Source organism: Talpa occidentalis, unplaced genomic scaffold (genome assembly GCF_014898055.3).
Source record: "Talpa occidentalis isolate TD23 unplaced genomic scaffold, MPIMG_talOcc4v2.1 talOcc4.7, whole genome shotgun sequence".
NCBI classification, from domain to species: domain Eukaryota; kingdom Metazoa; phylum Chordata; class Mammalia; order Eulipotyphla; family Talpidae; genus Talpa; species Talpa occidentalis.
Window position 1 is genome coordinate 124,513,422 of NW_023605083.1, and position 16,631 is coordinate 124,530,052.

The 16,631-nt window shown below is 40.6% G+C and overlaps 1 protein-coding gene across 9 annotated transcripts in view; it reads left to right on the plus strand.

The window, feature by feature from the left end:
* Positions 1 to 16,631, plus strand: part of TANC2 (tetratricopeptide repeat, ankyrin repeat and coiled-coil containing 2) — a 306,929-nt gene that overhangs the window by 235,996 nt on the left and 54,302 nt on the right. For all 9 annotated transcript variants that reach the window (XM_037494899.2, XM_037494901.2, XM_054689747.1 and 6 more), the window contains 3 exons: positions 4,531 to 4,762; positions 11,230 to 11,396; positions 14,706 to 15,313. In XM_037494899.2, the coding sequence (XP_037350796.1) occupies positions 4,531 to 4,762; positions 11,230 to 11,396; positions 14,706 to 15,313 (1,007 nt within the window). The remainder of the gene's footprint in view (positions 1 to 4,530; positions 4,763 to 11,229; positions 11,397 to 14,705; positions 15,314 to 16,631) is intronic.

Below are 16,631 nucleotides of genomic sequence, written 5' to 3' on the forward strand. Positions count from 1 at the left end.
GACTATAACCAGTGGAATAAAATAAGCCCATGTTTATTAGTTAAATTAAATAAATGCCTGGAGGGAAAGACGTAACTCTTCTTTCCTATACATTCCAGTTAATAAATGTCAAAGGAAATGGAAAATCATTTTTAGACAAATCCCTCAGTAATAATTGTTGTATACAATGATCTCAAAGTATCTTCCCCAGGGGCCTCCCTGGTGGTGCCAGGGATTAAGACTCAGCCTGTGAAGCTCACCGTAGCCACTGCAGCATGAGTTCGATTCCCAGCCAGGGAGCTACCCACATGGTGCGGCAGACCTCTCCTGACTTGCCCACTGCTCCCCTCAGCAGTGTGTTTTTGTCAGTCTTCCTGTTCTGTTCCCCACTCTGTCTCTGGTGAATCCTCTCAGCCCCCACAACTCTGGCCTATACCCCAGTTCTTGTATGTATAAATAAATAAATCTTTTTAAAAAAATATTATCTTGGGCCTCCCCAGTGGCGCAGTGGGTTGAGCGCAGCACTGTGAAGCTGTCTGCAGCTTCTGCAGCGCAGATTCGATTCCCAGCTGGCCAGGGAGATTGCCACATGGAGCAGCAGACCTCTCCTATCTCACCCACTGCTCCCCTCAGCAGTGCTTTCGGTCTGTCTGCCTGTTCTTCTCCCTGCTCTGTCTCTGGTGAATCCTCTCACCCTCCCGCACCTCTGGCCTGTACCCCAGCTATTATATGAATAAAAAAATAAATCTTAAAAAAAAAAATAGTATCTTCCCCAAGATATGTTTATGACAATGGGGCAAATAGAAACTACAGTAGAGAAACCTTTATCTTAACCAAGTGGTCAAAGTCAGCCTCCCCCATAACAACACTAAGAACCCCATGATATAATCCACTGAGGACGCAGCATTGTTCTGTCATATTCTTGCCCAGAAGTCTCAAGTGGATTATGCAGAAAACATCAGACCGACTGACATTTGACAGATGAACTAATCACTGTTCCTCACAAGTGTTAGGGTCATGAAAGGCAAAGACTGAGGGGCCCACGCAGACCTGGGAAACTACAGGTCTCCAGGAACAGCAGGTAGATGCAGCACAGGGTACTGGATAGATAACTCCCGGAGTCAGAGGAGCCCCCAAGGGCACTGGCGAATGCTGAATGCCATTGGTTAATCGTGTTTTGTCAATGTTGTGGGGTTTTACTGGGTTTTTTGTTTGTTTGTTTTGATAATTACACTGAGTTATCAACAATAAGGGAAGTTGGGTGAGGGATATACAAAAACTCTGTGTACTACTTTTGCAGCATTTCTGTAAGTCTAAAATTAGTTCAGGATAAAAAGTTTAAAAAATAAATAAAAGTCCTATTGCCAAAAAAAAAAAAAAATCAGATAGAACTCCAGGCTGGAAAATTACTGAGGCAGAACCCAAGTCTGGAGCCATGGAGCCATTCTTAGCTTCCAGTCCCTGGGTGAGGATTAGAGTCACATCTGAGGAACAGAAGAAAGTAGTGATTTACACTGAGCCTCCAGATCCTTAAAATATTAAAATCCAAACTGCCAAGGACTAGAAGAGGTGTCCTAAGTCAGAAGTTCAAGTGCTGAGGAGGGAGTTGGAGAAGGTGAGGCAGAAAGGAGCTGTAGAGTAAGAACACAGGCACAGACCTGGGGCAGGGCAGTTGCAACATTAGATTCAAGCAAAACAAATTCCAGTCATGTAAATTAAACTTGTATGTCCAAATGAAGTCCAGATATGCAAAGCTGCCTTTCCTCTTTGTGAGATTAGCTTAATCCTGTCACAGATTCTTCATTCCAAGTAGAAAATGGTCTTTGGAGAGTGAAGGCCTGGGACCTTTCACACAAACCTGACAGATGTGCTGGCACTCAGCCATTTGATTAGGGCCTTTGATGAGGATTATGCTTAGTTTTATCATTTCTTGTGTATTAAACTAAAAACTGTTTTGCCTGAGGGTAGGCTCATGCCGCTCTCTCTTTTTTTTATATAACCTACAAAACTGTCCTTTTCCTTGTTCCCTCACAGGAGTAACCTAAAATTTGCTCACTGTCTCCTTCAAAGAATTAATATTATTCTGGTCATATCCGATCTATTTTGGAGAGAGTCTATTTTGGATAAAATGTTTAGGGATTTAGCGTAAGAAAAACTAGAATTGGGGAAAAAATCAATAACATAAGAGCCAAAAATAAATTTCCAGCAAGTCATTTTGAGAAAGAAGAATTCACCAAGGAGAAAGGTTTCGCCTGCTGGTTTATTGGGGGTGGGCTAATTCTGAACCATTCCCAACAAGTTGGAATAACAGTGACTGAGTCCAGGGTGGTCTGACCTAATCTTGTCACTGAACATTAGTATGTAAAAGACTAAAGAAAAAATCATATTCCCAGACTTTTCTACTTTCATACATAACAAAAATGTTAAATAATCCCAGCAGGCAACTTGGGGTTTACCCCGAATGTCCTTGACAGGAGCTACATCGTACACAGATGCATTGCATAACTGCTTTGATGGGTCTGGTGAGTTCCCTGTCTTGAATCACAGTGCATATCTCATGAAGCTGTGAAATGATCTTTCTCCCTGAATTCCACAAAGGAATCCAGACTTTCTATTTGGAATACCAAAGAAAATTTAAAATTAAAAGAAAGGTAGGGATGACTTTCACATTGACCTTTGTTAAAAAAACCTCCTTCAGACAGGACCACAGATGACTTTCAGTGAAATCAGTAAAAGAGCCTGCTCTCTAAATTTCAGGATTTCTATCGTCAAACTCAGACCTCATTACTTTAGGTAAAGGATAAGTCACAGCTGCTTTGCTCAGCTGTTTCGCTTTGACGTGTGGAATCATTGAGGCAAAATATGATGAAAGTTCTTATTGATTCAGAGTTTTGCTGTTTGCTTTTTGTAAAGTAGAGATTTGTATCCATGTGGACATAACCACTGACAGATACGTTGCTGACAACTTCCTTATTTTGTGCTTAACAGGTAATATAGCAAAGAGCAGCCCAGCTAAAGAAAAGATGGAGGTTTTTTTCCAAATGCAGTTTCTCATTTCCAGTTCCATTCTCAGATATCACGGCTTCACCCCAGCAATTCCTCACCTCAGCATAGCAACATTTTCTGTATGTTCAGGGTGTTTTTTTTTATTTCATGAGAAGGATCTCAAATTTTTTTATTGAATGAGAAGTGACGTTTGCAGCATTCCTGAGTGAACTAGAGCGATCATACCCACAGACTAGGAGTCTTTTCAAAGCATAACACTTGAGTGGTGTCTGTGGTCTGTGGAAGAGGAGTGAAGAGCTGGGGGCCCAGGAGCATGTCTGAGGGTGTCCCTGGAGCACATCTCGTGTGCCTGGCAGAGCTAGTTGAGTAAGAAAGGAACACAGAATCTGGATGGTGACATTGGTGAAGGCGAGGAGGAGGAGGCGGGGGGAGAAGGATGGTGATGGCGGCATCAGCTCCCATTCTTGAGCACATAGTACATCAAGTACTTTCTGTACATCCAAGCTGAACCGCCCCGGCCACTTGAATGTTATCCACACAGTCCCATCGCTTTTCCGGATAGTACTGAGTCTGCAGAGTGATCTAGATTTAAATCACTCACTGCTCTTGCCCTTCAGGCAAAGAAAACAACCAGAGTATATAGAGCAAGCTCTGTGCAAATTCAGACAAACAAAAAGCCAGAACTTAAAACTCCAGGTTCCAGTCAGATAACCCCAACCCCAGATGACATTAAAACTCGTACATTTAAGTTCTTTGAAGTTAAGATCTACATTTTACAAATATCTCCCTTCCTTCCTTCCTCCTGTTTTCTGATTCTGAGTGCTCAGAAAATACTTAATATTTAAATCTGGATTATTTTGTTTTTCATAGACTATAACAACTATAATTTAAAAAGTGATAACTTGAATTTTCTTTGCTTATTCCGAATGCTTTGTTACATGATCAGATTCCTGTACTGTGCCATGCTGAATAATTATCAGGAAGGTTAATAGAAATCTTTATTCTCATGTTTGCTTCCTATTTCTTTTTTTTTAAAGATTTATTTATGCATAAAAGAACTGGGGTACAAGACGGAGATATGGGATGTGAGAGGATTCACCAAAGACAGAGTGGGGAGCGGAACAGGCGGATCTACTGAAATACACTGCTGAGGGGAGAGGCGAGTGAGGCGGGAGAGGTCTACTGCCCCATGTGCGTAGCTCCCTGGTCAGGGATCAAACTCATGCTACAGTGGCTGCGGATAGCTTCATAGGTTGCGTCTAGACCCCTTGCGCCACCAGGGAGGCCCCATTGCTTCCTATTTCTTATAATCCAAAGGGAAAACTCAATTTGTATTTGTATGTTTTGTTATCATGTATACAATACAGAAATATAGTGTCAAATTTCTCGGACAAATCAAGCAGTTTCTGAGCAGTGTTTGTTTTCATTATAAAAGGTTGAGGAGTCAGGAGCCAGAAGACAGTGTTAGAGAATAATTGCATAACAACCATGACCATGGTGATTGTGAAGGATAAGCCTGTGTGCACTTTCCTCTTGTTCTTGTAGGTGGTTGCCTATCACTATTGCCAAGCAGACAATGCCTACACCTGCCTGGTGCCGGAGTTTGTCCACAACGTTGCTGCCCTGCTGTGCCGCTCACCTCAGCTGGCAGCCTACCGGGAGCAGCTGCTCCGGGAGCCTCATCTGCAGAGCATGCTGAGCCTTCGGTCCTGTGTGCAGGACCCCATGGCCTCCTTTCGGAGAGGAGTCCTGGAGCCCTTGGAGAATCTCCACAAAGGTACAGGGAAGGTGCAATGAAGGTGAAAGGTGGAGGCTCTGGAGCCCACGTTCACCTGGGGTGTGCTGGGAAAAATGATTATTTTCATCACTGTGCCAAGACTAAATGTTCCCTCACTGATGTCCTACAGGATACAGCTAACAGATAAAAGATTTTACTTGCAAAAAAATAAAAATCCCTGCAGGAACTGCTACTTCCTCCATTCTCATTCTTATTTCCAAATATAGCACATTTTCCTTGTATAAAGATAGCAAAGCTTCCAGTCCTTTCTGTGGAGTTCCAATAAGTCAGTAAAGTCACAGCCCCAGTTCTGTGTTGAGGTGTCTCTGTGCTTAGCAATCTCCTCCTCCGTACGTGTGGTTATTTTTTCTTACTCTATCAGTTCAGGTGAAATGAAATGGCGTATCTGTGGTTGCACAACCCTGTGTATTTACTAAAAACCACTTAATTGTCCCCTGTATGTATTTAAATATGTATGTCCACTACATGTATTTAAAAGGTACAAAGGTATTTTGAGAGGAAACAAAAAAGTGGAATCCATAACCTCTCACACCTTCCCTCCCTGTCACTGCTGTCGGCTGTGACCTCTGTGCCCCGTGTCCCCCTCACCAATCTCTCTGCCTCACCTCCTTAGCCACCTTTTGTCAGTGCTTAAAAGCCGAAGAAACGACTGAAGTAAGCACGCAGTTCCTGAGCAAACGTGTTTATATCTAAGAGACTTAAGGATCTTTCTTGAGGGTTTGGAGGTCCTCCTAAGAAAAAGGGATGATAATTTCCCTTCTGACTTCCATCTTCAGTTATTTCAGCCTCCATGCTGGCTACCTGGATTTCAGAGCTTCTCTTCTCAGTTCTGATGCCCTCCCTCTATCTGCACATCTGCCAACTATTTTTACCATATCCTAGATATTTTTAAAACTTGGAATTTCTCCACAAATATTTTAAGCATATTTTCTGTACATTCAGTCAATTTCTAAATCCTGTTAATTCTGCCTTCATAATGTTTCTCACATCCATTCCTACCATTATCATCCCAAAGGCTCTGCACCCGCCCACATATCACATCTGTATTACTTCCTTCCTGGTCTTCTCTGGTGTCTAGGTTAGTGTTTCTTTTAAATTGTTACACACTTAGAAAATCTGTGTGGCTGAGATTAAAAAAAGTCAGAATTCCTCACAAATGTACCTGACTGGCCTGAAGCTACATCCGTGTTGAGCCCAGTGCCTAGAAGGCTGAAGGGATTCACTTTTTAGCACCCGTTTCTGGCACATTGGGGTAAGCTCTGCTCAGTCTCTCCAGTCTTTTACATTTTTATGTCCTCTTTTCAGTTAAAACTTCATAAAGCATTGCTCTTGGAGAGATTTGGAAATCTCCAATAAATCCCTGTTATTGCTGAATTAACTTCCAGCACCTTCGTCTAGCATCTGTGGTACTTGATGACCTATGTTCCAGGCTTACTTTTACCCTTATGAACCCTGTGTTTACATGTAAACTAAAGTGCTCACTACTCCCTTACATACACTCTTTATACGTTCACTCATTGTTTCCTCTTCTTGCTGTGCCTTGTTCTCAGTTCTCTGCTGTCAGAATCCTACCCATCTTTGGAGAACCAGCTTACATACCTCCTTATTCATAAAATAGTCACTGGTCCACGCACCCTCCACTAGTAAGAGACAGTGTTCCTCAAATTGATATTAGGGTTTTTTACATCTTACTTATAGTACTCAGCATTGTTACAATACAAACTTAAAAATTTATTACTAGCATTTCTTAAACATTTACTATTTATCAAATACCATACTTTATTTGTGCTTTATAAGAAATAGCTATTTCTGTATTTATCCCCACCCCATTGAATTATATGCTATTGAAATGAGAAACCGTTTTTATACTCAACTTTTACGCTTCACCTTATCATGAATGTAGCAGGCATTCCAGGAAATACGTTTTGAATGGGTAAGTGAAGTAAATAGAAATCACTTACATGTAGGATTACCCAAAGGGAGAAATGAATATAATGTTATATGTCAACTATACCTTGATAAGTGATACAAGGATCTACATATTCTGACTAGATCAAGGAGAAAATCCAAATGTTAGCAGACACAGATTCTCAGCCATCATCTGTGTTTGATACTTAGAGTAATAGAAGTACCTGCTGCACCTTTAGGTCTCCATCATCAGCGCTAAATGTCCCTGGTGATAAGTTTTGTTTTAAGTGAATATAATTATTCCCCCTAATTCCACAGTAACTAAAGAATTTCTGTAAATCAATAATAGAAAGTTAAGTAATCCAGTTTTAAAGTGGATAAAAGATTTCCATACTTCACCAAAGAAAAGATTTATGAATAGTCTACAAGCACATGAATAGGTGTTTAACATTAATCATCAGCCACACACGAATTCAAAGCACAATGAGACACCACTCTACTCCCACTAGAATAGTTAAAATAGTCTAACATTTTTAAAGTTGATCGTCAAATGTTGGTGAGCATGATAAGCAACTGGAACTCTCATACGTTGCTGGCAGGACTATTTGGCAATTCTTGATCCAGTTAAGTAAAATCTACCTTATGACCATGCAAGTCTGTTTCTATGTCATTAACCAGGAGAAATGAAAACATATGTCTACAAAATGACTTATACAGGAATGTTTGTAGCAGCTCTCATCATAGCCATCAAAAATTGGAAAGAACCTGGATGTCCATCAACAGAAGGAAGGATAAAAAAAAAAAAAACTGTAGTCAATGGAATACTTCTTAGTTATAAATAGAAGCAAGCTAATAATACACACAACAAAGTAAATGAATCTCAACAACCTTGTTACACAAATGAAGCAAGTGTAGCTCCTGCTGATACAAACAAAACCTGTTGCCTGTTGAGGTCTGGCCAGAGGGAGCTGAGGGAACTGTGTAGAGTGCTGGAGATGTTCTATATTTTTATTGTGGGGTCAGTTGCATGAGTGTATGTATTTGTTAAAACTGATCAAAGTGTACAGTTAACTGTACACATCACATTTACCTGCATATGAATTGTGTCAGTTTTCAAGATGGAGAATATTGTAAAGGTATGTGGAGTTTTCTTTCCAGGAAAATTCAGTGGAAAACACTTTTAATTTAGCTTCAGAAGCTGTATGTCAAATTATATATAATTTTCTTTAAAAATGAGTGTCAGTATTTTTCGTAATATTTTAAGGTTCTGCAAGAACAGTGACTGAAACAGACACACACACAAAACAAGTGAAAAGGTTTTGAACTTTCTCAGTGAGCTTTTGTTTCAGCCACCAACATGAAATGAAAGGAGTTGCTAATTTGTTATCAAAATTAAATGGAAAGTAATATGCAGCTTTTCTGAACAAAAATGTTATATGACATAGGACTTCTCACCTGACACTTCACCAGCAGCAGAACCTCATACCTTGGGGGCCAGTTCTGACTTCAGTCCTGGCTGCCGTCTCTTCTGCTGCAATCTGTCACTTTTTCTCTCTCAAGCACCTAGAATAGGACCACCAAGGAAAACTTTTCAAGCATTTGTTAAATATGCATGTAAGTGGGAACAGTGAGAAGTCCCTGGGTGAATATGTAAGGAATTAAAAACAAAGGTTAAAGGGCTTAGAAAACCTAAGAGATACCATTTCTCTTGGGTAAATAATCTTTCCAGGAACTTGACAGCCAGAACAGTGACTCCTCAGCACCAGTCCATTTAAAGTTTTCATCAGTCCCTGGCAAAATAAGAAAAAGGAATAGCCTAGAATTTGTGTGGATATAGATATAGATGTAATTTCTAACATACCTGTGTGAAAAGGTTAGATGGATTATGGGCCTCCTTTTTTAACATCAAAATATTTTATATCCTATGAAATAACAATTGTGGGTAGTAGTTAGTTGCAATGTTCTTTAATGTTCTTATGTGGCAAAATATGAAGTAGCATTCCCTTGTTGGTTGGTCCCAGTTTTGTTCTGTTTTTTAATTTTCACTTATCTGTAAATCTTTGAAAGGCTACTGAGTTAGAGTTATGTATTTAAATAATCTTCAAAAGTTTGAAAATGAGCATACAGAGGGATGCTTGTAAGGCTATTTGCATTTGAAAGGCAAAGTAATACTCATTAAGGTCTCACCTCTTAAATTTATAATGAAGGAACCTCATCATTTAGCAAAGGAAAAATAAATTTTTTAGGAGTATTTGTCATCAGTTTACAATGTTGGTATCGTTTGGGAATTCTTTGCATTTAATGTTTTGAATCGTAAAAAATACATTTTTAAATTAACATACCATGCTTATTCCTTAGCAGATGAAATATTTTTTGACATCTCATTTCACCTTTGTTAATAGGTGACTTCTAAGTAACTCCTTCAAAAGAAGGTAATCTTTAAAAACCAAAAGCCAACATTTAAAACAATATAATAATCTTAAGTGGGGTGTGTATTTCTTTAAAAAAAGAAAGAAAGAAAGAAATGATATGTCTACTTACTAATGGGATGAATAATATAATTTGGGAATTTATGCAGGTGAAAATATAATTTTATTAGCAGTTGGCTTGTTTTGTTTTGTTTTGTTTCAATATAATGTCCAGCTTGTAATTTAGAGCATGTTCTTGATCTTTACACTTGAGAATGTATTTCCCGAAGAAAATGTTTCCCAAAAGAAAATTACAACAGATCTTTATCATCAGCCTTTTCTCATCTTGAAAATCATGACTTTCCTGTGACGGCGTCTGGGTCACATTGAAGGTGGTGTCATTGAATGAGGTCTCCATTGTTGGAGACAGTGAGGATGTGCTGGAAAAGGTTAATAGCCAGGTAGAAGTGGCTGTTGTAAGTTAGTATTCCTACAGGGGGGACTTCAGGCTACCAGCTGCTTAACAGTCAACTCTGGACAATATGGCAGTGGCCTCTCCTGAGCCATGCAGGGCCTGCACACCCGGGCTGGGTAGGGGATGGCACTCAGTGACAGCTCAGGTCTCTGACCCACCAAGGAGAATTCAATTAGAACCTTTCTTGATGGAAATTGAAGAAACAGTTATCCTTAAGGGAGTCAAGGTCCCCAAAATCAAGAGCATAAGAGCCCCCGGCAGTGTGGTTAAATCCCAATTCGTTCCAAGCAGCATCTCTCTCTTCCTTAATTCTTTGGAGTCCCTAAAGGCATAGGTGTTTGCTTAGAATGCCATTCCATTAGTAATCACCGTTGGCAGTAAGAGCTAGACATAGCTCATTTTTCTACCAGAAAGTCACCAGATGAGAGTAATAGTTAAATCTCTTGATAATTTGAGAGCTGACGGACAGAACTTAGGATGTAGAAGTCAGATTCCTTTATATAAAGGTTGTACTTTAGGGGAGAAATACAAAGCCTTATTAGCCATGCAAGAAAATCTGCATATTGTCAAATGTGAAACCAAAATATGAAGAGTTCGGATTGGCCTTGACTCTCTTAAAGATTAAAAGAGCCAATCTTGTACAGAAGTACACAAACTTTTCCTTCTGTCCCCAGGCCCATCGCCTCTTCCCTCCTCAGAGACAACCTGTTTCCCACCTCAGGCATCCAGCAGCTTCCTGCTCACCTCCCCTGCCTCCCGCCCTTCAGGACCTGTGAGGTCTTACCAATAATAACTTTTACTTGCTTCAATTCATTTATACTAAAATGCCCATTCAACCTAAGGGCTTTTTGATCTGTATGTTCAGGTTAGTTCAAAAGTCAGTAAGTATATCATGAGGGTGGAAGCCTGAAATCTCCCTAAGTCTTCTTCACCCCAGGCCTAAAGATAAGCTGTCATGTAGGAGAGTGCAGATTCCAGGGAGGGAAGTGGACACAGAAGCAGCAGAGACTTGTCTTTCCCACACGCACAACTGGTCTTAGGAAAATCACCAGAGGTCTGGCCTCACTGAAGCTACCTTAGGTTCAGCCTGAGAGCTACTGCTTCTGTGAGATCCTGGGCCCAGCCTACCTAATTCCAGGCCATCTGTTGGCTGGGCTTCTGTCGCTCTGCCTTCCTCCCGTCCTTCCCTCCGTGCTTCCACATGAAGCCCAATATATTTCTCTGATCTCCACTTTTTTTTAGAAATTGCCAAAGGAAGATGGGATATGTTCTCTATAATGCTACCAGATAGATTTTTTTAAATTCTTTTCACCTTTTCAAATATGAGAGGAAAGATTAATATCTACGTGAAATTCTCATAACTGTATTGCTCAGGCTGTCTCATAACTGACAACCTGGGGAAATGGTGATACATATACTTCATATATGTAATATATGTAACCAAAGCTCCCGCACCTGGTCAAAAACAAGATGAACTCATTAAATGAATTATGTAATGTCTTCCTACTAAATTATGTACCCTGAGCACTCAGTAGTAAACACACAAGAAACCTTTTCTAATATTTATTTTCCAAACAGATATGAGATCAAAGACCCAAAAAGAGCTCACTCGTCCACTTGGTCATTGTTAAGTGATTTGTTTCTTTCTATCTCAGAGAGAAAAATCCCAGATGAAGATTTCATCATCTTAATTGATGGATTAAATGAAGCAGAATTTCACAAACCGGATTATGGGGATACAATTGTATCATTTCTGAGTAAAATGATTGGAAAATTTCCTTCCTGGCTCAAACTAATTGTAACAGTTAGGACCAGTTTACAGGTATGTGTTTGTTTGCTTTTGGACCATAAATTGTTTCCCTTGGAGACTGCTTAAACTGCAAAAGCTCTAGTTCCTGATTGCCTTAGTGATGCCTTTATAAGCCTCTGTGTTGTCCTAGAGCATGAGCAAGAATAATTCCCAAAGACCATCCTTTTAGAGTAAGAGATCAGATGTAGAGAGAACATTCTCTTAGCTTATGTTCCCGTGGTTCTGGATATGTTTTTGATAAAGTGCCCTTCAAAATAGCATGAAAAAAAAGATCCTTTTTCTGGACTTTGCCCTGAGGACAGTGATAGAAATGGAGTCCCCGATACTCTAATTTACTGCTTGACTTTGGTTTCACATTTTTAGTCTTTAAATGCTATGCAAATTCCAGATCAATCTAGAATCGAATTTTCTAGTTCCTTCCTCTGCTTTTACTTGAACAGCTTTTCCATTGCATGAAGGTGGACTTTGTGTTGTATGTGCCTTCCTCCAAGAAATATTGACAATATTATGGGTTTAGATTAAATTCACTAGAACTGGAAGATGAGTTTTTCCATTATCTTCTCTGCTCATTCGCTGGTCACTTAATGACCTAACGGAAGGACTCTGATGGAGCACTGAGCCTGCAGAGATCTGCGAGCTGTGGATCAGTGACCCCACCTTCCTGCATTCTCATTGTAGCTGAGATGGTATCTCCCATTCTTTACATATTCACACTTGGTTTGGAACAGAGTACCTAAGTCTTTTTTTTTTTTCCCTAAACCATTACCTCTTGTGATGAACATTAAAATCTCACATTATGTACCCATTTCTCATTTTGATGCAGCCCCCTCATAACAATTGCTAATGTACAGAAAATAATCTTAGTTCCCTCATTTCCCCCCTCCCAGGCACTTACTCCTATATACTGACCAACTATTACTAGCTTAATTGCCTTCTTTTACCAGAAACTACACTTCCAATCCTGGCCATCCCCCTGCAGATGCTTTTTGTTAATCTCGAAGCAATTTGAGTGGAAGACTATGGATGAATCTATGTAAATGCATCTTTACAACTAAAGTAATATTGTCTACCACTGTTGGTCAGTAGCTTGATTATTAAAGATGAAGAAAATAGAAGACAGTTCCCATAACACAGTCTATGACTAGTTTTATTAAATGTTTGCTTAACCATGTTCTCATCCATATTTTCACATGTGCAGTCTCACAAAATTAGCAGAGCAGATTACTTTAGTTTTTCAGCCATGCCAAAGAGCAGGAAGAATACATGGCAGTCTGCAAAAACCACATTTCAGTGTCTTCACAGATCAAGACCTACAGTAACTTCCCAAATACTTCACTTCAACCAAGGGTTTTAAAAAATGTGTTTTATTCATCTTAGACAGTAAAGTAATATGTAAGTCTTTAAAAAATGAGCCATCATATTTGATCATTATATTCCCCAACATTTCTTAAGTATGTCAGACACTAGTCTCACATCTAAGGATACAAAACACTGAACAAGACAGACAATACCCTACCCCTGCCCACATAAAGCGCATGTTGTAGTGAGGAGCACAAGCTACGGATAAGCAAAAAAGTGTAGACATGTTAAAATTTTAGGTCGCGTTAAGTGCTGTGAAGACCAGTGGAATAGGGTAAAGGGGTAAGTGGGGTTGAAGGTATTTTGAATAGGGTGGGTAGAAAAGCCCTCTTCAGGGATCTTCTAAAGTTCTGAGATCTGATTTGCCTTTTTTAGAGGATTTCTTTGGCAGCCATGTAGGAAATAAAATGTAGAGGATCAAAAACAGAAGCAGAAGTACAGGTGAAAGGTGATGGTGACTCAGAGTTGATTGTGGTGGAGACCCTGGAAGTGGCCATAGTCTGGAGTTATTTTGAAGGAGAATCAAAAGGACTTGATAATGGGCTGAATGTGAGTGTGAGCAAAAGAAAGGATTCAAGAATGAATCATGGGCTTTGGGTGAGCAATTGAAAAAACACTGGCTTAAGGAAAAGAGAAAGATCGCAGACACCACCTCCAGTTTGGTGGTAGGGTTGGTGGTGATATCATTTACTGACATAGGAAGGTTTTGTAGTTGCAGGGGTGGGGGGAGAAATTTAGTTGTTCTGATGTGACCAAATTAAGTTTGTCTATAAAACACCCAAGTGTAAATATTGACTAGACAGAGACATAAGGTCTGAGCTCTGGCAAGAAGACTAAGCCAGAAACATAAAGTTAGACGTCATCGACATGTAGGTATTTAGAACCATGGCACAGAGTTAACTGGTCTAAAAAGTGAAAGAAGTGAGATGAGAGAAAAGAATGGTGCCCCGAGCCCCAGGCAGACTGAGAGATGAAAGGGAAACCAGTGTAAAGGGCTAGGAAGGAGTAGCCAGAGAGCGGAGAGGAAGATGCCGGGACATCAGGAGGAAGGATGTGGCCTCCGGTGTCAGATCTGGCTGAGAGGTTGAGGAAGATGAGGACTGAAGCAAGATGAAGGTTCCCAGTACCCTTGACAAGAGCCTTTCGGTGAGGTAGTAAGGTTGAAGCCTGATTGCAGTAGATGGGGGAGGGGCAGGGAAGGGAGGAATCAGATAGGAAATAGAGAAAACCTTTCCGTGAAACTGCTAAAAATGGCAACAGAGATCTAGGACAGTAGCTGAAAGGAATTGTCTGGTGATCCAGTAGAGGGGACATTGATGCAGGAGAGAGAATGGTACTTACAGGAGCAACGTCCCTGAACAGATGCAAAGAGATGGAATCCAGAGTACAAGAGTCACCACAAAGCTCTGTCAGTATAATTTCTCTACATAGGAATATATAGAATATAATTCTGAGCAGATCACCAAGGTACTTCCCACCATTCGAAGTGTTCCTCAGTCCTATATTAGAATAAAGTCATTTACTTCTGAGGGCTAGAAAGCCACATTTTTATATGGTATTTTTGAGTCTTCCTACATTTCTCTTACTGAATTGTACTTTGGCATTGTGCCACTGTTGACCCTGAAAAAAGTTATAACAAAAGAGAAAAGAGTTATAACAAAAGAGAAAATGACACTCCATTGTCTATTTTAGGGATATTATTTAGAATATTACCATGAAATTGTTCCCAAGATACCCCTTGAAGAACCATTAAAAATTATCTTAATTCTCAATATTAGAAAAAGTTGTGACCCTCCCGTGCAACTAATTGTTTTAATCTGTGGATTCTAATTCTTGGTTATGGTTCCCTCTCTTCCTTGGATGCTCTGAAGTTCAGACTCAGTTTGTGGACCTCCTAGTTTATCACAAGAGTTAGGGGAAACTGAAGGTCTTTCTATCTCTCTCCCTCTCTATCTGTTTTAGGAAATTACCAAGCTGCTGCCTTTCCATAGGATATTTTTGGATCGACTAGAAGAGAATGAAGCCATAGACCAGGACCTGCAGGCTTACATCCTGCACCGGATACACAGCAGCTCAGAAATCCAGAATAACATTTCACTTAATGGCAAAATGGACAATACTACATTTGGCAAACTCAGTTCTCACCTCAAGACCCTCAGTCAAGGGTCCTACCTATACCTGAAACTCACATTTGACCTCATAGAGAAAGGCTACCTAGTATTAAAGAGCTCTAGCTACAAAGTAGTTCCCGTCTCGCTCTCTGAAGTCTACCTACTCCAGTGCAACATGAAGTTTCCAACCCAGTCTTCCTTTGACCGGGTGATGCCTCTCCTGAACGTGGCAGTGGCCTCTCTCCACCCACTGACTGATGAGCATATCTTCCAGGCCATCAATGCTGGCAGCATCGAAGGCACACTGGAGTGGGAGGATTTCCAGCAGAGAATGGAGAACCTCTCCATGTTCCTAATCAAGCGCAGAGACATGACCCGGATGTTTGTACATCCTTCTTTTCGAGAATGGCTTATCTGGAGAGAAGAAGGAGAGAAAACAAAATTTCTCTGTGATCCCAGGTAAGCCAGAAGTACTGTAATAAGCAATTCTGAGCCTGTTTTGTATTTGTCAGTGGAGCGTGAGTATGGAAAGCAGGGAGTGGTGTTCATTTAGATATCGCACACGATGGGGACATCAGCCCTGTTCCTTCGGTAATGAGGCTGTAATGAGGTCAACTCACTCTCATCGCGTTATTTCCTTAAGATATTTAAAGAATCTGCGCAGATATTTATACTGCTCCCCTGTGTTCCTGTGTTTTCCTAAATAATTTTCTCTGTCCCCGCTAGGGATCCCAGGCTATAATTAATTTAGCCACTTGACATAGGAAGAAACGAGTGACGTGTTGTTCATCTCTTTGACTTAGGGCAGAACCATTGTAAACTGTTAGTGCCCTTGTAATGCTATCAGTGACTGTCATGAAAGTCACCTGTGAGTGACTCCGTGAACGCCTACCCAGTGGGCTTCACTCTGGAAGGCAGTGAAAAAGACATACAGAGGTGAGCTGATTCAGCCACTCTACCTTTAGATAAATAAGGTTTTGTCCCTATTTTACTATCAAGGTCTTAAGGTACTGAATCACTTGCCCAGTGTCACTAAGTTAATAAATAGGTGGGAGAAAAGAGGAAGGACTAGAACAGGGATGGCAGTGCGCCCCACCCTCCCCATCCTGGGCCAGACTGCCCCAACACTCCTGGTGAGCTCGACCCTGACTTAAGTATTTTTCTCACCTCAGCAAATGTGACGAGATGTGAAACTATTTCCCTTTATCTTAGGTAAATGTCTAGCATCCTGCTAGGATGTGCACCCTATTCCATACCTCCTTTTTAAAACAATTATTCCCTTAATAAAGTTGGTTTTAAAAGTAGGTATATTCTTGATTTCTGGGGAACAGAGCAGACGCCAACAACCTAGTCAGCAAAAGCAGCTTATTCTAGCTCAAAAAGAAGACAGACAGTTCGACTTGGCCACCCTCTGGGACTCACCCAGAGACTAGCCCTCTCTGCCCGTGCTGGGGTTTCGTTGCTGTTGGGGGGCTCTTCTCCAGGCCTTACTAGAAACGCCACAGGGGGCAGGAGCCGTTCAGCCTGCTTCATGCCAGCTCATTTGAATGTGAGTTCCAGCTTCTGATGAAGATACTCAGCCAGTGATGGGTTTTGTGGTATTTTCCTTGAGAGGGAAACTTTAAAGGAATTTGCTGCAGTGGAAAGAACATGAACTTCTGAGTCAGATTACCTGCATGTAAAGCCTACCTTTTCTAAGAACTGTGACCTTTGGAAAGTCCCATGATGTTGCTGAGGCAGTCTTTTTATCTACATAAAAGGGATAATCATTTCTAGA